The sequence below is a fragment of the Scyliorhinus canicula genome, chromosome 10, assembly GCF_902713615.1.
Source record: "Scyliorhinus canicula chromosome 10, sScyCan1.1, whole genome shotgun sequence".
NCBI lineage: Eukaryota > Metazoa > Chordata > Chondrichthyes > Carcharhiniformes > Scyliorhinidae > Scyliorhinus > Scyliorhinus canicula.
Genome location: NC_052155.1, coordinates 50,614,950 through 50,632,401, shown reverse-complemented (window position 1 = coordinate 50,632,401; position 17,452 = coordinate 50,614,950). Strand labels below are relative to the sequence as shown.

Below are 17,452 nucleotides of genomic sequence, written 5' to 3'. Positions count from 1 at the left end.
CCCTTGGTGTCTGGCTGGGCCTCATACGCCCGAGTTGCTGGATCTAGTGGCATGTATCTTGAAGGTGAACATGGACTTCAACATGAATGACGAGGTTGCCCCAATGCCTGAGGTTGCGGTTCTGAAGGCTGCCCATCAGAGATGTCCTCTGTTTCCATCTTGCACTTGTACCTTAATGGGGTGCAACCCATTACCTTCCACCCGTTAGCCAAGGTAGACCATCTGCTTTGCATGGAAAACACACTTTGCTCGTCATAGGCGGACACCAGCCTCGGTAAATCTTTTCAAGACTTGCTCCAGGTTGTCCAAGTACTCCTGCTTAGAGGTTCCAGTGACCAGCAAATCGTCTAAATACATCGCCATATGTGGTAGCCCTCACAGGATGTTCTCCATTACGCACTGAAATATGGCGGAGGACACGATGAAAGGCAGGTGGATATACTCATGTAAGTCCCGGTGCGTATCTATGGTAACATATTTGTGGGAGGCTGGCTCCAGCTCAGGCTACAAGTAGGCATGGCTCATATCGAGCTATGTGAATGACTGCTCACCTGGAAGCATCGCATAAAGATCTTCAATGTGGGGCATAGGTAACGGTCTAGCTGTGTTTACTGTTAATTTATAATCTCCACATAAACGGATCATTTTGTCTGCCTTCATTACTGGAACTACCAGTGCTGCCCAATCAGTGAATAATTCAAACTGGATTATACACAAGGTTTCCAATTGACTGAACTCGGTTTCCACCTTTTCCAACAAGGCGCAGCGGGCCGCGAGTGCCTGGAAATATCGTGGCGGGTTTCCAGGTCGACCTGTATGCGGGCTACAGCCCCTTTTACTTCTACCAATCTGGTCTGAAACAATTCGGGGTAATTGCCCAACATATCTCCCAGGCCACCGGACTCCATCTGGAGGATGCGCTGCCAACACAGCTGCAATGGTATAGCCAATCATGGCCCAATAGGCTGGGTCGTTGTACTGTAACAGACGGAGTCAAAGCGCTGGCCCACTTGGGCTACATGTTCATCAAAAGTTTTAGTGCCTGGGTATGTAAGGCTCTTTGTCACTCCAAACATTGAACGGCGGGACAGTGGCAAAGTGGCTAGCACTGCTGCCTCACAGCGCCAGGGACCCAGGATTGAATCTGACGTCGGGTGACTGTCTGTGTGGAGTTTGTACGTTTTCCCCGTGTCTGCATGGGTTTCCTCCGGATACTCCGGTTTCCTCCGGCAGTTCAAAGATGTGCATCCTCTGTGCGTATTGGTTCCAGTCATCCAGTCTGGCCTCAAACACGTTCAAATGTCCGAAAAGAGGCATGTTGTAATGAAATGTTCCAACCTGTATCCAATCGAGATGGGGAGGTAGCTCAACAACATCGATAGCTGTCCAGTTATTATCCTTGTTGCCAGTTTAGTAAAGGCCACGAAGAGTCCACACCGAGTTTATCTATGATATACAGCTCCAGTAGCTCCTTGTGGGTCTTACTTAGTCAGTGACTTACTGGCTGACTCTATTTATGCATTGCCAGACATTGTTAAAGATTCTTGCTCCCTTATTGGGGAAGTTCATATTTGGCAAGATCTGCAGGGTAGTTAATTATTCCCACCCCATAAGACTCGTGCGGGTTACAACACAATATTCACCTTTATATTGTATCTGGATAAGTGAATTTTTGAACTGAGAGATTACCATCCCACCGATCGCAATCTCCAGATCCTGGCAATATCACAATAGATATTGGTGTCATTGACATGCTTGTATAAAAACCGGCCCACACCTGACTTCTTGTAATTACAGGCTTTTAGTCATTTTATTGCTTATAACTTGCCTTAAGAACATAGAACATAGAACATTACAGCACAGTACAGGCCCTTCGGCCCTCGATGTTGCGCCGACCTGTGAAACCACTCTAAAGCCCATCTACACTATTCCCTTATCATCCATATGTTTCTCCAATGACCATTTGAATGCCCTAAGTGTTGGCCAGTCCACTACTGTTGCAGGCAGGGCATTCCAAGCCCCTACTACTCTCTGATTAAACATAGAACATAGAACATAGAACATAGAACAGTACAGCACAGAACAGGCCCTTCGGCCTTCGATGTTGTGCCGAGCAATGATCACCCTACTCAAACCCACGTATCCACCCTCTACCCGTAACCCAACAACCCCCTCCTTAACCTTACTTTTTAGGACACTACGGGCAATTTAGCATGGCCAATCCACCTAACCCGCACATCTTTGGACTGTGGGAGGAAACCGGAGCACCCGGAGGAAACCCACGCACACACGGGGAAGACGTGCAGACTCCGCACAGTGACCCAGCCAGGAATCGAACCTGGGACCCTGGAGCTGTGAAGCATTTATGCTAACCACCATGCTACCGTGCTGCCCGAACCTAAAGAACCTACCTCTGACATCTGTTCTATATCTATTTCCCCTCAATTTAAACCTATGTCCCCTCATGCTAGACATCACCATCCGAGGAAAAAGGCTCTCACTGTCCCCCCTATCTAATCCTCTGATCATCTTGTATGCCTCAATTAAGTCACCTCTTAACCTTTGTCTCTCTAATGAAAATAGCCTCAAGTCCCTCAGTCTTCCCCCATAAGATCTTCCCTCCATACCAGGCAACATCATGGTAAATCTCCTCTGAACCCTTTCCAAAGCTTCCACATCCTTCCTATAATGAGGCGACCAGAACTGTACGCAATACTCCAAATGCGGCCGCACCAGAATTTTGTACAGCTGCAACATGACCTCATGGCTCTGAAACTCAATCCGTCTACCAATAAAAGCTAACACACCGTACGCCTTCTTAACAACCCTCTCAACCTGGGTGGCAACTTTCCGGGATCTATGTGGACACCGAGATCTCTCTGCTCATCCACACTACCAAGAATCTTGCCATTAGCCCAGTACTCTGTCTTCCTGTTATTCCTTCCAAAATGAATCACCTCACACTTTTCTGCATTAAACTCCATTTGCCACCTCTCAGCCCAACTCTGCAGCTTATCTATGTCCCTCTGTAATTTGTAACATCCTTCTGCACTGTCCACAACTCCACCGACTTTAGTGTCATCTGCAAATTTACTCACCCATCCTTCTACGCCCTCCTCCAGGTCATTTATAAAAATGACAAACAGCAGTGGCCCCAAAACAGATCCTTGTGGTACACCACTAGTAACTGGACTCCAGGCTGAACATTTCCCATCAATCCCCACCCTTTGTCTTCTTCCTACTGGCCAATTTCTGATCCAAATTGCTAAATCACCCTGAATCCCATGCCTCCGTATTTTCTACCGTGGGGAACCTTATCAAACACTTTACTGAAATCCATATACACCACATCAACTGCTTTACCCTCATCCACCTGTTTGGTCACCTTCTCAAAGAACTCAATAAGGTTTGTGAGGCATGACCTACCCTTCACAGAATCGTGTTGACTATCTCTTATCAAATTATTCCATTCCAGATGATTATACACCCTATCTCTTATAAACCTTTCCAAGACTTTGCCCACAACAGAAGTAAGGCTCATTGGTCTATAGTTACCGGGGTTGTCTCTATTCCCCTTCTTGAATAAGGGGACAACATTTGCTATCCTCCAGTCTTCTGGCACTATTCCTGTAGACAATGATGACATAAAGGTCAAAGCCAAAGGCTCAGCAATCTCCTCCCTAGCTTCTCAGAGAATCCTAGGATAAATCCCATCCGGCCCAGGGGACTTATCTATTTTTACACTTTCCAGAATTGCTAACACCTCCTCCTTATGAGCCTCAAGCCCTTCTAGTCTAGTAGCCTGTATCTCAGTATTCTCCTCAACAACATTGTCTTTTTCCTGTGTGAATACTGTCGAAAAATATTCATTTAGTACCTCTCCTATCTCCTCGGACTCCACGCACAACTTCCCACTCTGTCCTTGACTGGCCCTACTCTTACCCTAGTCATTCTTTTATTCCTGACATATCTATAGAAAGCTTTAGGGTTATCCTTGATCCTACCTGCCAAAGACTTCTCATGTCCCCTCCTGGCTCTTCTTAGCTCTCTCTTTAGGTCCTTCCTAGCTAACTTGTAACTCTCGAGCGCCCTAACTGAACCATCACGTCTCATCTTTACATAAGCCTCCTTCTTCCTCTTAACAAGTGTTTCAACTGCTTTAGTAAAACACGGTTCCCTTGCTCGACCACTTCCTCCCTGCCTGACAGGTACATACTTATCAAGGACACGCAGTAGCTGTTCCTTGAACATGCTCCACATTTCCATTGTGCCCATCCCCTGCAGTTTCCCTCCCCATCCGATGCATCCTAAGTCTTGCCTCATCGCATCATAATTGCCTGTCTCCCAGATATGACTCTTGCCCTGCGGTATATACCTATCCCTTTCCATCACTAAAGTAAACGTAATCGAATTGTGGTCACTATCACCAAAGTGCTCACCTACCTCCAAATCTACCACCTGTCCTGGTTCATTACCCAGTACCAAATCCAATACGGCCTTGCCTCTTGTTGGCCTATCTACATCCTGTGTCAGGAAACCCTCCTGCACACATAAGGATCTCTAAAACACCATCCAAGACATCGCGAACCCTGGCACCTGGGAGGCAACACATCAACCGCGAGTCTCTCTTGTTCCTACAGAATCTCCTATCTATCCCCCTAACTATGGACTCTCCAATAACTAATGCTCTACTCCTCTCCCCCCTTCCCTTCTGAGCAACAGGGACAGACTCTGTGCCACAGACCTGTACCCCATGGCTTACCCCTGGTAAGTCCCCCCCCCCCAACAGTATCCAAAGCGGCATACTTGTTACTAAGAGGAACGACCACAGGGGATCCCTGTACTGACTGCTTCCCCCCAGCCCCTCTCACCATCACCCATCTATCTTTATTCTTCGGAGTAACTACATCCCTGAAGCTTCTATCTATGACCTCCTCTGCCTCCCGAATGATCCGAAGTTCATCCAGTTCCAGCTCCAGTTCCCTAACATGGTTTCTGAGGAGCTGGAGATGGGTGCACTTCCCACAGGTGAAATCAGCATGGACACTGCTGGCGTCCCTTACCTCAAAGGCGTTTCATTTTAAATGCTTGCTTGTGCATGCAAATTGACCAGGTTTTCCTTATTTCCTAACCCTTGTGTTCCCACAAAGATCAGGCTAGTAAACTCATCAGTGGCCAGTCCGACTTAATCCCATTGTGTGTTATGTACATTCTTGCAGCGTAACGCACAAAACTAATGTCATAATATGCAGCTGGAAATTAATTGTCATTCCAGGCTTTTCAGTTAACTTGACAGCCTGTGTTGGCTCTTTGGGAGGGCTAATTTAGAGCACAGTAGCCAAGTAGCTATATTACTGGACTAAAGATCTGGAGATCCAGATGAGGAACTTCAGTTATATGTGAAAATGTTAGGGGTTTCCTCCAGAGAGCCAGCACAGCATGAGTACAATGGACCACATGAACCCCTTCTTTGCTATAGGTTTCTGTGACTCAATGAAGTGGCTGTCAAAGAAGAGAATAGAACACTATTTAAAAAGGAATAACATAAATAATTTAAATAAAAATTGTAGCAAACACTCAGCAGGTCAGGCAGTATTTGTGGAGCGAAAACTAGGCTAGAAACACTGAGGCCTGGACAAATGATCCAGAGAGATGTGTTGAAATTCCACCATGACAATTGGGGAACATAGAATCCATAGAATTCCTACAGTGCAAAAAGAGGCCATGCAGCCACATTGAGTCCGGAATGACCGTCTGAAAGAGCAGTGTACCTCGGCCCACTGCCCCACCATAAGCCCACCTAGCCTTTGGACACTAAGGGGCAATTTTAGCATCGCCAATCCACCTAACCTGCACATCTTTGGACTTAAATGCAATTAATTAAATAAATGTTGAACAAGGAGCTAATATCAGTAATGGTGATTGTCATAAAAACCCTTGTGTTTCACTAAGGTCCTTTAAGGAAATTAAATTAAACTGTTACAAAAATGTCAAATAAGAATAAAACCAGGTTGTGTTGTTCTCTGCTTTGCTTTACCTGGATGGCTTGGGTGTGTAGTGTTGAACAAAGAACACCAAGCTTTGTTAATGAACCAAGCTCATTTATTAATACTACTAAATAAGATTTGTATGTATTCCTAAAGTACAAGGTTACTATATTAAACTATGCGTCCTCTAACTACAGAATTCTCAAATATACAACTGCTCTCTCTCATGCCTCACCATCTTCTACCTCTTCTATCCAGAATCGCAGAAGTCACATGATATATATATGACTGTTCTGTGGTTCCCTTTAGTGGTAAGAAACATTATCATTAACTTGTTAACTCTTTACATCCCAGTCAATATACATATCATGACATCAGTTGGTCCAAGCAACCAGATCCCAGGCATCAGAGATGACAAAGACATACCCAGCCCAGTTGACCCTACAAAATCCTCCTCACCAATATTGTAGGATTTGTGCCAAGATTGGGAGAGCTGTCCAACAAGGACAGCCTGACATAGTCATACTCACTGAACCACACTGTGGAGTCAGGGGACAGTGGCAGAATGGAGTGCTAGCAAGCTTCAAGACAGCAAGCATAGGATGGGGGTGAGGGGTAGTTATTCAGAGTGGCAGAAAGTGGCGAGTGATGTTCTACAACTAGCAGTGCTGGGACCACTGATCTTCACAATTTACATTAACGATTTGGACTCTGGAACAGAAAACATTTATAAATTTGTGATGACACCACGTTTTGGGGGGGGGGGGGGCATAATAAAAGCTAAGGAAGCCTGCAACAAATTACAGGAGGGCATTACTAAACTTGAAAATAATTGACAAATAAAGTCCACCACAGATAAATGTGAGGCAGCACGGTAACACCATGGTTAGCACTGTTGCTTCACAGTGCCAGGATCCTAGGTTCGACTCCCGGCTTGGGTAAAAGCAAATTACTGCGGATGCTGGAATCTGAAACAAAAGAGAAAATGCTGGAAAATCTCAGCAAGTCTGGCAGCATCTGTAAGGAGAGAAAAGAGCTAATGTTTCGAGTCTGAAAGAAAGGTGGATACGATTGTGGGGGGGGGGGGGGGGGGGGGGGAATTAAATGTATATTAAGAAAGAAAGAAATGGTAAAAGACAGTTAAAATGAAATGAAAACAAATGGGTCGAGGTGGGGCTGATCATCTGAAGTTGTTGAATTCGATGTTCAACCAGGAGGTGAGATGTTGTTCCTCCAGTTTGCATTCCGCTTCACTGGAACATTGCAGCAGGCCAAGAACAGACATGTGGGCATGGGAACAGGGTCTTTTGTTAAAATGGCAAGCAACAGGAAGGTCAGGGTCCTGAATGCGCACAGATCGAAAATGCTCAGCACCTTTCCTGCACAATTCTCCTCTTTGCTTCCCCTTCCCCTCCCCTCACACCTACAGTTCATCCTCTGATGTTAGTTTCCCTGCTGTTTGACCTTTCACATCTTTTGTTCTCTCTGGGGACTGCCATTGGCACTCTTTCCCCTTGGTTTCTGTGGCCATTAGCACCCGGTTTCCCTGGGTTTCTGTGGCTATGACTCATCTTTCATTCTCACTCCACAGTATAAATATTTCCCACTTTCTCTGTCTGTTAGCTTTGACAAAGAGTCATCGGACTCGAAACGTTAGCTCTTTTCTCTCCCTACAGATGCTGCCAGACGTGCTGAGATTTTCCAGCATTTTCTCTTTTGTTCCTGGCTTTGGTAACTGTCTGTGTGGTGTCTGCACGTTCTCCCTGTGTCTGCATGGGATTCCTCCGGGTGCTCCGGTTTCCTCCCACAAGTCACGAAAGATGTGTTATTAGGTGAATTGGACATTCTGAATTCTCCCTCTGTGTACCCGAACAGGCGCCAGAACATGGCGACAGGGGGCTTTTCAGAGAAACTTCATTGCAGTGTTAATGTAAGCCTATTTGTGACAATAAAGATTATTATTATTATTATTATTATTAAGGTAGTACATTTTGGTAGGTAGAGGTCTGGTTTGGTTTGGGAGGTCATTCAAGGTGCAAGCCTTGTTGAGGTAGAGGAACAATGGAATCCCGGAGGACAAAAACATCAATCATTTAGAGTTGTGCCATGGGTTAGCAAGACCATAAAAAAAGCAAACAAACACCAGGCTGCGGTAATCCAGGCCCACCCAACACGGGATCGGAAATTCCCGCCTAAAGTCAACGGATCTTTGGCTGGTCCATCAAATTTCCCATCTCGTCCTCAACGATTCCTGGAAGGAAAGATCCTGGCCTTTATTTTTAGAAGGATAGAATTGAAAAGTCAGGAAGTAATGCTAAACCTGAATTGAACCATGAGAGTAGTGCATGCATTTCTGATCACCATATTAGGAAATGGATCTAGAGGCACTGGAGGAGGTGCAGATACTTACAAGTATAATACCACAAATGTATGGGTAGAAATATCAGGAGAGGGCTGATAGGCTGCATCTCTTTATTCTTGAAAAAAAGAGAGCTAAGAGTGACATAATAGAGGTCTTTAAAATTATGCTAGCTTTAGATAGAGACAATCTTTCCTCTTGTGGGGAAGCGCATAACTAGAGGCCACCAATTTCAGATAGGTGCCAAGAAATCAGATAATGAATTCAGGGGAAACGGATTTACCCAGCGAGTAGTGAGAATGTGGAACTCACTATCACAGGGATTGGTTGAAGTGAATAGGATAAAAGCATTTAGAGGGATGATGAACACACAATTACAAAGGGAGATGAACAAGATGGTTAGGATGGTAAGTTTAGATGGAGAAAGGTTGGAAGGAGGCTTGAGTGAAGCATTAACACTTGCATTGACTGATTGGGCTGAATGGTCTCTTTCTGTGCCATCGATACCACACAATCCAAGGTTATCCTCTTCAGTCAATATCCCAGATTCTTCCAACAGCATTTCCAGTTATCTCTTGTCCCATTGGCAGAACAGACCTGACAGAGGTGGCAGTACAATGGCATACAGTCGGGAGGGACTGTCCCTGGGAGACTGCAACTTTGACTCCAGCCACCCCTGGAGTCTCACTGCATTAGAAAGCATACAGGCAAGGAAACCCCCTGTTAATTCGCATCGCCCTCCCTCAGCTGATGAGTCAGCACTCTTCAGTAGATCAGTTCAAAGCTCCGTAGACTTGCCGCATCCAGTCATGAATGTTGGTGGACAATTAAACAACTAACAGGAGGAGGAACGTCCATAAATATCCCCATCCTCAATGATGATGCAGTTTTTGCAACCAGAGTCCCTTCCTCTGGTTTCAAGCATCATTCCAGGACTTGGTGATGGCAGAAGATACATGCTTAATGTGACCAAACAGAGTGATTATCGGCCTGTAAATCTGTCCAATATGCATGATTGCAATACTTTGCCAAGCATTATCATGGACCAGATCAGTGGAAGTTCATGGTCACCAACACCCACTAAATGCATGGTACCTGAATGAATGAGGAGGGGGGCAGGATACAGCAAAGGCCATGGGCCCCAACAACATCCTGGAGGTCATGTTGTAAACTTCTGCTCCAAAATGAGCAGCAGCCCTAGCCAAGCTGTTCTAGTACATTTACAACAGCAACAGTAACAGTACCTTACATTAATATAGCACCTTTAACATGGGGAAAGATCCAAACTTCTTCACAGGGGGATTGGCCATGATAAATTGCCCTTAGTGACCAAAAAAGGTTAGGAGGGGTTATTGGGTTACGGGGATAGGGTGGAAGTGAGGGCTTAAGTGGGTCGGTGCAGACTTGATGGACCGAATGGCCTCCTTTTGCTTAATATGTTCTATTAAACAAAGTATGATACCGAGTCACGTAAGGAGATATTGGTGGGTGGAATTTCCCGGTTGTTCATGCTGGTGGGATATTCCGGTCCCACCGACGACGTATGGGTTTTCTGGCGATGAGGGTGCAGTCAACGGAAAATCTCATTGACAACGGTGGGACCAGAAAATCCCGCAGGTGGGCCGTCTCTGCCGCTGAAAAACACGCGGCGGGCTGGTCGGTAAATTCCGCCCTCGGTTTGATCACCAAAACGTTGGTCAAAGAGGTAGGTTTTAACTGGTGTCTGAAAGGAGGAGAGGTATAGACCATAAGACCATAAGACATAGGAGTGGAAGTAAGGCCATTCGGCCCATCGAGTCCACTCCACCATTCAATCATGGTTGATTTCAACTCCATTTACCCGCGCTCTCCCCATAGCCCTTAATTCCTCGAGAAATCAAGAATTTATGGGGAGGTAATTCCAGAGCTGAAGCCCTAAACAACTGAAGTCACGGCAACCAACGGTGGAGCAATAATGACGGGGACCGTACAAGAGGCCAGAATTAGAGGAGCACCGCTATGACAGAGGGTTGTAGAGTTGGAGCAGACTATATAGATAGGGAGGGAAAAGGCCATGGAGAGATTTGAAAACAAAGATGAGAATTTCAAAATCAGGATGCTGCTTGACTGGGAGCCAGCAGACACACGGGTGACAAGGAAGTGCGACATAAAACACAGGCAGCAGAGTTTTGGATGGCCTCCAGTTCACACAGCCATCTGTCCACTCAACAAAGTGAGCAAGAAACCGAGTGTGCTCTTGCGTGTGTGTGTGTGTTATCTAATGATGCAAAGTCTAGTTATAAACGATTTATAGAGAGTAAAGGTTGGCAATGTTGTGAGAGGTGAGAGGGTGAGGAGTGTCAAAATGAATTTCAGTTCTGAATTTAACTTGGAACTTTTCAAAATGGCAAAGGAACTGGAAGTGAGTAAACACTCAACAGAAACTGCCTGTTCAGTATTCCTGCCTGGCCAGTGGGAGTTGAAAGTTAACTCTATCAGCTGTGTGTGATTGCCTGAATAGTGGATAATTACTGTCAGCAGGAAGGTAAGTGGGCACTTTGGACTTGGCTCAAAGGTGCACAAAGTAAACAAAAATAAACAGTTATCAGCTGACTTAGTGGTTGTAAATGAAATGTATCATAAATCAAGTGTTAAATTGAAAATTTGTTAAGAATGAACGTTCAGTGAAGAAGGCAAGGAGTGCTACTTTTTTGCCTTCGGTACTTGGAGTGTGCCATGTTATAGGTATGTGTTTAATTTAACCAAACTGTATCTTAAACTAGATCAGTAATTAGTCTAAAAAATGTTAATGTTAAGCTGAGTTGATTCTGCATACATACTTGAGTTAATTAAAGCCAGGTTAGATAGGGATCCCAGTGTAGGTGATGTTCCACAACTCTGGGATTTTGGGGACAACATTACAATCTCAGACAGCACATTCACAGTAAGCCTACACTTCAAGGAACTTCAGAGTTGATGAGCTGGAGTCTTGAGATGCAGGGAGGAGGAAGTTAACCTGGGCATTTTGATCCAGGAGGTTGTTGTACCCATTAGGTTAGGAAGTGGTATGGGGTCTGGTTTTAGCTATCATAGATAGGGGAGTGTGACTGTGATTGAGGCAGGTAAGTAAACTCCAGGTGCTCTTGCCCAAAAGGGATGGGGTTCTTCTAGTCTGTTTGGATGGGGGAAAGGTTTGCAGCATTGATAGGCAAACTGACCATCGTACCGTGGAAAGGGAGGTCATTCAAGTGGGAGGACTGGAAGGAAATGTGGAAGTGATAGAAAAAATATAGTCGGGGTAAAGTTATTTTGCAACTGGGAGTTCAGAAAGGTGAGTTGCCTGTGTCAGGGTTAAGGACAAGAACTTGAACTGACCCATGTAGTGACCAATGGCCGTAGAATGAAGAAATTAGATTCTTCCAAGGAAATTTGAGGAGCTAGGGTCCAAATTAATAAGGAGAATTTCAAAAGTATTTCAGTAATTGCCTGTTTTACATTGCCATGTTTTATGCTGTTTTGCTTTAATGTCAGTAATTTAATGTGGGCTGTAGTGTTTAGTGTTGTAAGTTTTGTTTTAAAGGTGTAGGGCTGAGTGACCCATTTTGGAGCAACCTTTCTCATTCTTTAATCCTTTCCCTCACTCATAATCCTTCACACTGCAGCCAGCTCCACTCCCTAACCTACCCTCTTTCTACCAGCCTTTTAGCACACTGTTTAGCACAGTGGGCTAAATCGCTGGCTTTGAAAGCAGACCAAGCAGGCCAGCAGCACGGTTCGATTCCCATAACAGCCTCCCCGAACAGGCGCCGGAATGTGGCGACTAGGGGCTTTTCACAGTAACTTCATTGAAGTCTATTCGTGACAATAAGCGATTTTCATCTTTTTCATTTCTATCTCACTGCCTCTTCTGCTCTCTAATCTACCTTCTCACTGGCGGCCAGCTAGCTTACTGCTTCTCCCTGACTCACCCCCTCACAGCTGACCCCCCAGGCTTATGACCTCTGCCACTCCCTGACCCACCTCCTTGATGCTATCCCTCCAGACGTCCAGCCTTTGCCCCTACCAGGCACAGCCCTTTACTGCTGACTCTCTCTCTTGCCGATCCTCCCACGTCTTGACTCTTCCACCGTTGCTTCCCTTTTCTGTACACTGGCTGTGAGCCAGGGTTCTGGAAATGAGCAGCGTGAGCCAGGAGAGCAACTATGATTTGTAAGAGGTGTGTTCTGCAGGTTGTAGCTGCTCCCCCTGCCTCTCACTGCTAGTCTCCAGAGCCCTGGCTCACAGCAAGGATTGGGGAGAGTTGAGGAGTGGGAGGATCAGCGAGACAGACGGTCAGAGAGCAGCAGAGGCTGCAACCCAGAAGGTCTTGGAGCTACGGAATTATTTGGGGAATAGAGAGACCAGGGGCGAAATTTTCCCCTACCCGGTGGGGCGGGGATTCTCCGCACCTTTAGGGGCTAGGCCCGCGCCGGAGTGGCTCCCGCTACGCCGACTGGCGCCAACGGCCTTTGGCGCTACGCAGGCCGACGTCGGGGCTGTCCGAAAGGCCTTTGCCGGCCGGCGTGAGTCCGCGCATGCGCCGGAGCGTCAGCAGCCGCTGACGTCAGCACCGGCGCATGCGCGGTAGGGGGAGTCTCTTCCGCCTCCGCCATGGTGGAGGCCGTGGCGGCGGCGGAAGAAAAAGAGTGCCCCCATGGCACTGGCCCGCCTGCCAATTGGTGGGCCACGATCGCGGGCCAGGCCACCGTGGGGGCACCCCCGGGGTCCGATCGTCCCGCACCACCCCCAGGAGCCTGGGGGCCTGCTCGTGCCGCCAATCCTGCCAGCACAGAGGTAGTTTAAACCACGTCGGCGGGATTGGCCTGTCAGCGGCGGGACTTCGGCCCATCGTGGGTCGGAGAATTGCCGCGGGGGGCACGCTGATCGGCGGGATGTGATTCCCGCTCCTGCCGATTCCCGGGTGGCGGAGAATTCCGGCCACGGCGAGGGCGGGATTTACGCCGGTCCCGGGCGATTCCCCGACCCTGCGGGGGGGTCGGAGAATTCCGCCCCACATGCCTGGAGGATCAGCAGAGCAGGAGGGCTAGAATGTGGCAGAGGCTGAAAACTCAGCCATGATCAAATTGAATGGTGGAGCAGGCTTGAAGGGCCGTATGACCTGTTCCACACCATTCTGTCAAAATTTGGCCCACTCACCTTAACCTCTCTATATCTATTTGCAAGTTTCTTATTTCCTCATTGTAACTTACTATCTTGCCTATTTTACTATTATCTTCAAATTTGGCTATAGAACCTTCTATCCTTGCATTCATGTCATTAATTTATATTGTCAATAGTTGGGCCCTGAGTACTGGAGTCTGTGGCACCCCATTAGTTACATTTTGCCATCCAGAAAAAGACTCATTTTTTCCCGACTCTGCTTTCTGTCAGTTAGCCAGGATGTAATCTAATGGCCGCTTAGACCGGGCGGGAACCTTGTGAGTCGGTTAGGGACTGGAGATTGGTCGTCTGCCGGCATTGTGGAAGATAGTGCCAGAGGTATCATATTTCTCGGGCGCAACATTTTTTAATGTTGTACATATGTGACCCCAACTCTCATTGATCCACTCGGTGCCCTCTCAGTGATCCTCGGCCTGCTTAACTCTCTGTGCTCTACTGTTGCGTCTAAGTTTGTCCTCAGGTTGCACATTCGAGGTAGAAACAGCCTGCTGCTTACTGCATCCCGTGGCCTTTGCCCCTGGCGGGTGTCTTCTGGCAGCCCTGGGTCTGGAGGGCCCCGGCCCACTTGCCGATGTCACACTCCTTGCCATGCCACCCTGTTCCGGGGGCTGACCCCGAGGCAAACTGTTGTGGGTGGAACTTGGGGAGCTGGTGGCCGCTGCCGCCCTCTGTAGGGTAGCTCTGGGATGGCACCCAATGCCCCCTCCTCCTGGTCAGTGCCTTGGGGCCCTGGGGTTCCCCTCAAGGTGGAGGGGCAGATGGATTGATCCCGGCTGCCTCTACATAATCTGGCTCTGCCAGCCCTGGCGGCTCCTCAGTGTCCCTGCCCTCAGCGATGTTCCTCAGTGACTGGGACATGCTCTGGAGTATCCTGGCAATGCCCACCTAGGATCAAAAGAGAAAATGCTGGAAAATCTCAGCAGATCTGGCACCATCAGTAAGCCCGAGGTAGGCCTCTCCTGGCATTACTGGCTGTGCTGCGCTCTTGCTCAAGTGCAACGTGGCCAGTCGATCGTGGCCTAAGTGTGGGCCTGACTGGGGAGAACTCCCCAGTGTCCAATAAAGTGATTAACTGGTTAAATAGTGGTGGGAAACCCTCGCCCAAACCTGCCACAAATGGCACTTTGAACCTTTTCTGATAGATTGCACCTCCAGTCTTCTGTCCAAGCTAATAAATTATCCTTAATCACATGTGATCTTGCCATTTTTGTGGCACCTTATCAAATAATTTCTGGAAATCCAGAAATACTACATCTACAGGATCCACATTATCTACTTGGCTTGATACATTTTCAAATAACTCTAGAAAATTAACTAAACACGATTTACCCTTCATAAAATCATGGCGACATCCTATTATCTCAATGTCATATGTGAAACTAACAGAAAAATATATTATTATTGTAACCATGAACAATGTGAATTATGTGGCTTACAGGATTATATTTTGGGGCTATAGCTTTAAATTTAGGATACATGAAGAGGGTCATGTGACCTATTCTTCAGTCTGCTTGGCAGTAAGAGATCGAAGGAAGGCTTAAATTGTTTTATGAGGAAGAATGTGCAAGGTGGAGACAATGACAGCAGTTTCTGACTTTACAGTGAGTAGACTTGAGGCTCCCGAAATCCCAGAAAGATGTTGTAGGTATCTGGTTGTAAACAGTTGTGGTGTTAAATGTCCATCTATTTCTAAGAGGAAGGGAGTTGAGATGGCGAAGGATGGTTAATTAGCATATATACTTGGATACAATGCGTTTCTTGCTGCCCTCTTAATTCCGTACATGACCACTTTGTTTTTCTATCCATGTCATTTCATACAGGTTCTGCAACATGGCCCTGGTTGTGGATAATGGAACTGGAATAATTAAGGCTGGGTTTGCAGGGGATGATACTCCCAAAGTTGCCTTTCCTTCTGTCGTGGGGATGCTTCAACATCAGGTGCTCAAAACTGAAATATTTACGAGAACAAATCTCATCTTGACTTTCCTTCCGTTTGTTGGTGACCTAAATTGCACTTCCACCTGCACGCAGCCCTTGACTTGAAATATTTATTTGCACCCACCTCTCTCCTTTATTCTCTCTTCCAGACCTTTACCCTTTGCATTCCTGTTTCCCAACTGTTATCATATTCATTTCTTATTCTTCTATTTCTTATTTATCTGCGCCCATGTTGCTCGACAGTACTGAAGAGTTCTCAGAAGTGTCTCTGAATGGTTAGCCAATTAAAGGTGAGGAAATGGTGGTGGTGGTGGTGGGGGGGGGGGGGGGTGAGAGGATGCTGAAGGATTGCTGTGGCAGTAAATTAAATGGTGGTGGGCCTCAGTCAGGGTGGGGAGGTGATGGAAGTAAACAAAATTGTGGTGTGGCGGTCGGGGGGCTGTGGGGGTGCCAAGGCAGTAAATGGACTTGGTTCACACACGATTGAAATGCTCAGGCCTGGTTTGGATCTGTTTATTCCTGATGGCCTGACCAGAGGAAGGAGCTTGTGGGAAACAGAAGAAGAATGGGAGATGAATATGATTACGGTTGGGGAATATGAATACAAGGTTAGGAGGTGAGCGAGGGAGCTGAACGAGGGAGGAGAAAATTTGGATTTGATTTATTGTCACGTGTGTACCGAGGTACAGTGAAAAGTATTAGTCCAGACAGATTGTTCCATACATGAATAAACATACAACATGCATAAATACACAATGTAATGAGCATATGGAGTGCAATATTACTCAGTAGAGAAGATGTGTGAAGAGATCAGTTCAGTCCATAAGAGGGACATTCAGGAGTCTGGTAACAGTGGGGAAGAAGCTGTTTTTGAACAGTGCGTGTTCTCAGACTTTTGTATCTTCTGCCCAATGGAAGAAGTTGGAAGAGAGAATAACCCGGGTGGGATGGGTCTTTGATTATGCTGCCCAATTTCCCAAGGCAGTGGGAGGTGTAGACAGAGTCAATGGACGGGAGGTGGGTTTGTGTGATGGACTGAGCTGTGTTCACGACTCTCTGTAGTTTCTTGCAGTCTTGGGCCGAGCAGTTGCCATACCAGGCTGTCATGCAGCCCGATAGGGTGCTTTCTATGGCACATCGGTTAAAAATTGGTAAGAGTCAATGTGAACATGCCAAATTTCCTTAGTTTCCTGAGGAAGTTTAGGCTCTGTTGTGCTTTCTTAGTCGCAACATCAATATGGGTGGACGAGGACAGATTGTCGGAGATGAAATTGTCAACCATCTCCGCCTCAGCACCTTTGATGCAGACAGGTGTGTGTACGATACTTCGCTTCCTGAAGCGAATGACCAGCTCCTTAGTTTTGCGGACATTGAGAGAGAGAGATCGTTGTTAGGATAAAAGACAAAGATGGAAAAGGGGGAGTTTAGAGGTGTTGCCAGTCAAGCCTGGATGAATTGCAGTAATGCATCCCGAAGATATTGCTCCCTGTATGTTGGTGTTGAAGAAATGTTTGTTTCCCCCAATGGATGGGTGCTGATCAAGCAAACAACATTTTTCTTCTTGAAGAGTGGTTTTATTCCCAAAATGTAAATGTCAATAGTAAGGCAATGTTATTGCCTATTCTTATTTCCCATCATTAATACAACTGAGTGAATGGCCTGCCAGGTCATCTCAAGAGTGTGTTTAAGGGCCAATCAATTTGATGTGATGCTGAGGTGTCTGGGTAAGGACAGTAAGCTTTCTTCCCTAAGAAAATTAGTGAAACATTTGAGTTTCTTTTACAATCTGACAGATACAGCTTTTTACTTCCAATTTTTGTTCAGCAACTCTGGATGCATGCTGTGTAGTGTTTTTCCTGCGGGCAGTTATGGCAAGTTTCATTGTTGGAGAGTTAAACACGCTGCATGGTGCACTATTAATTCATAAAGACGAGAGTAGAATGTAATCGAGGCTTTATTACACTGAGAT

The 17,452-nt window shown here is 46.5% G+C and overlaps 1 protein-coding gene across 4 annotated transcripts in view; it reads left to right on the top strand.

The window, feature by feature from the left end:
• LOC119972351 (actin, cytoskeletal 3-like) overlaps window positions 1-17,452 on the top strand; it is a 43,770-nt gene that overhangs the window by 18,541 nt on the left and 7,777 nt on the right. Inside the window, exons 1-2 of one of the 4 annotated variants that reach the window (XM_038808895.1) lie at window positions 10,976-11,070; window positions 15,366-15,483. The exons of 1 other annotated variant lie outside the window; for it this stretch is intronic. In XM_038808895.1, the coding sequence (XP_038664823.1) occupies window positions 15,376-15,483 (108 nt within the window). In that variant the 5' untranslated portion in view covers window positions 10,976-11,070; window positions 15,366-15,375. Of the gene's footprint in view, window positions 1-10,975; window positions 11,071-11,222; window positions 11,270-15,365; window positions 15,484-17,452 lie in introns of those variants that run through there. 2 more of the 4 variants (XM_038808894.1, XM_038808893.1) reach the window with 2 other exon arrangements.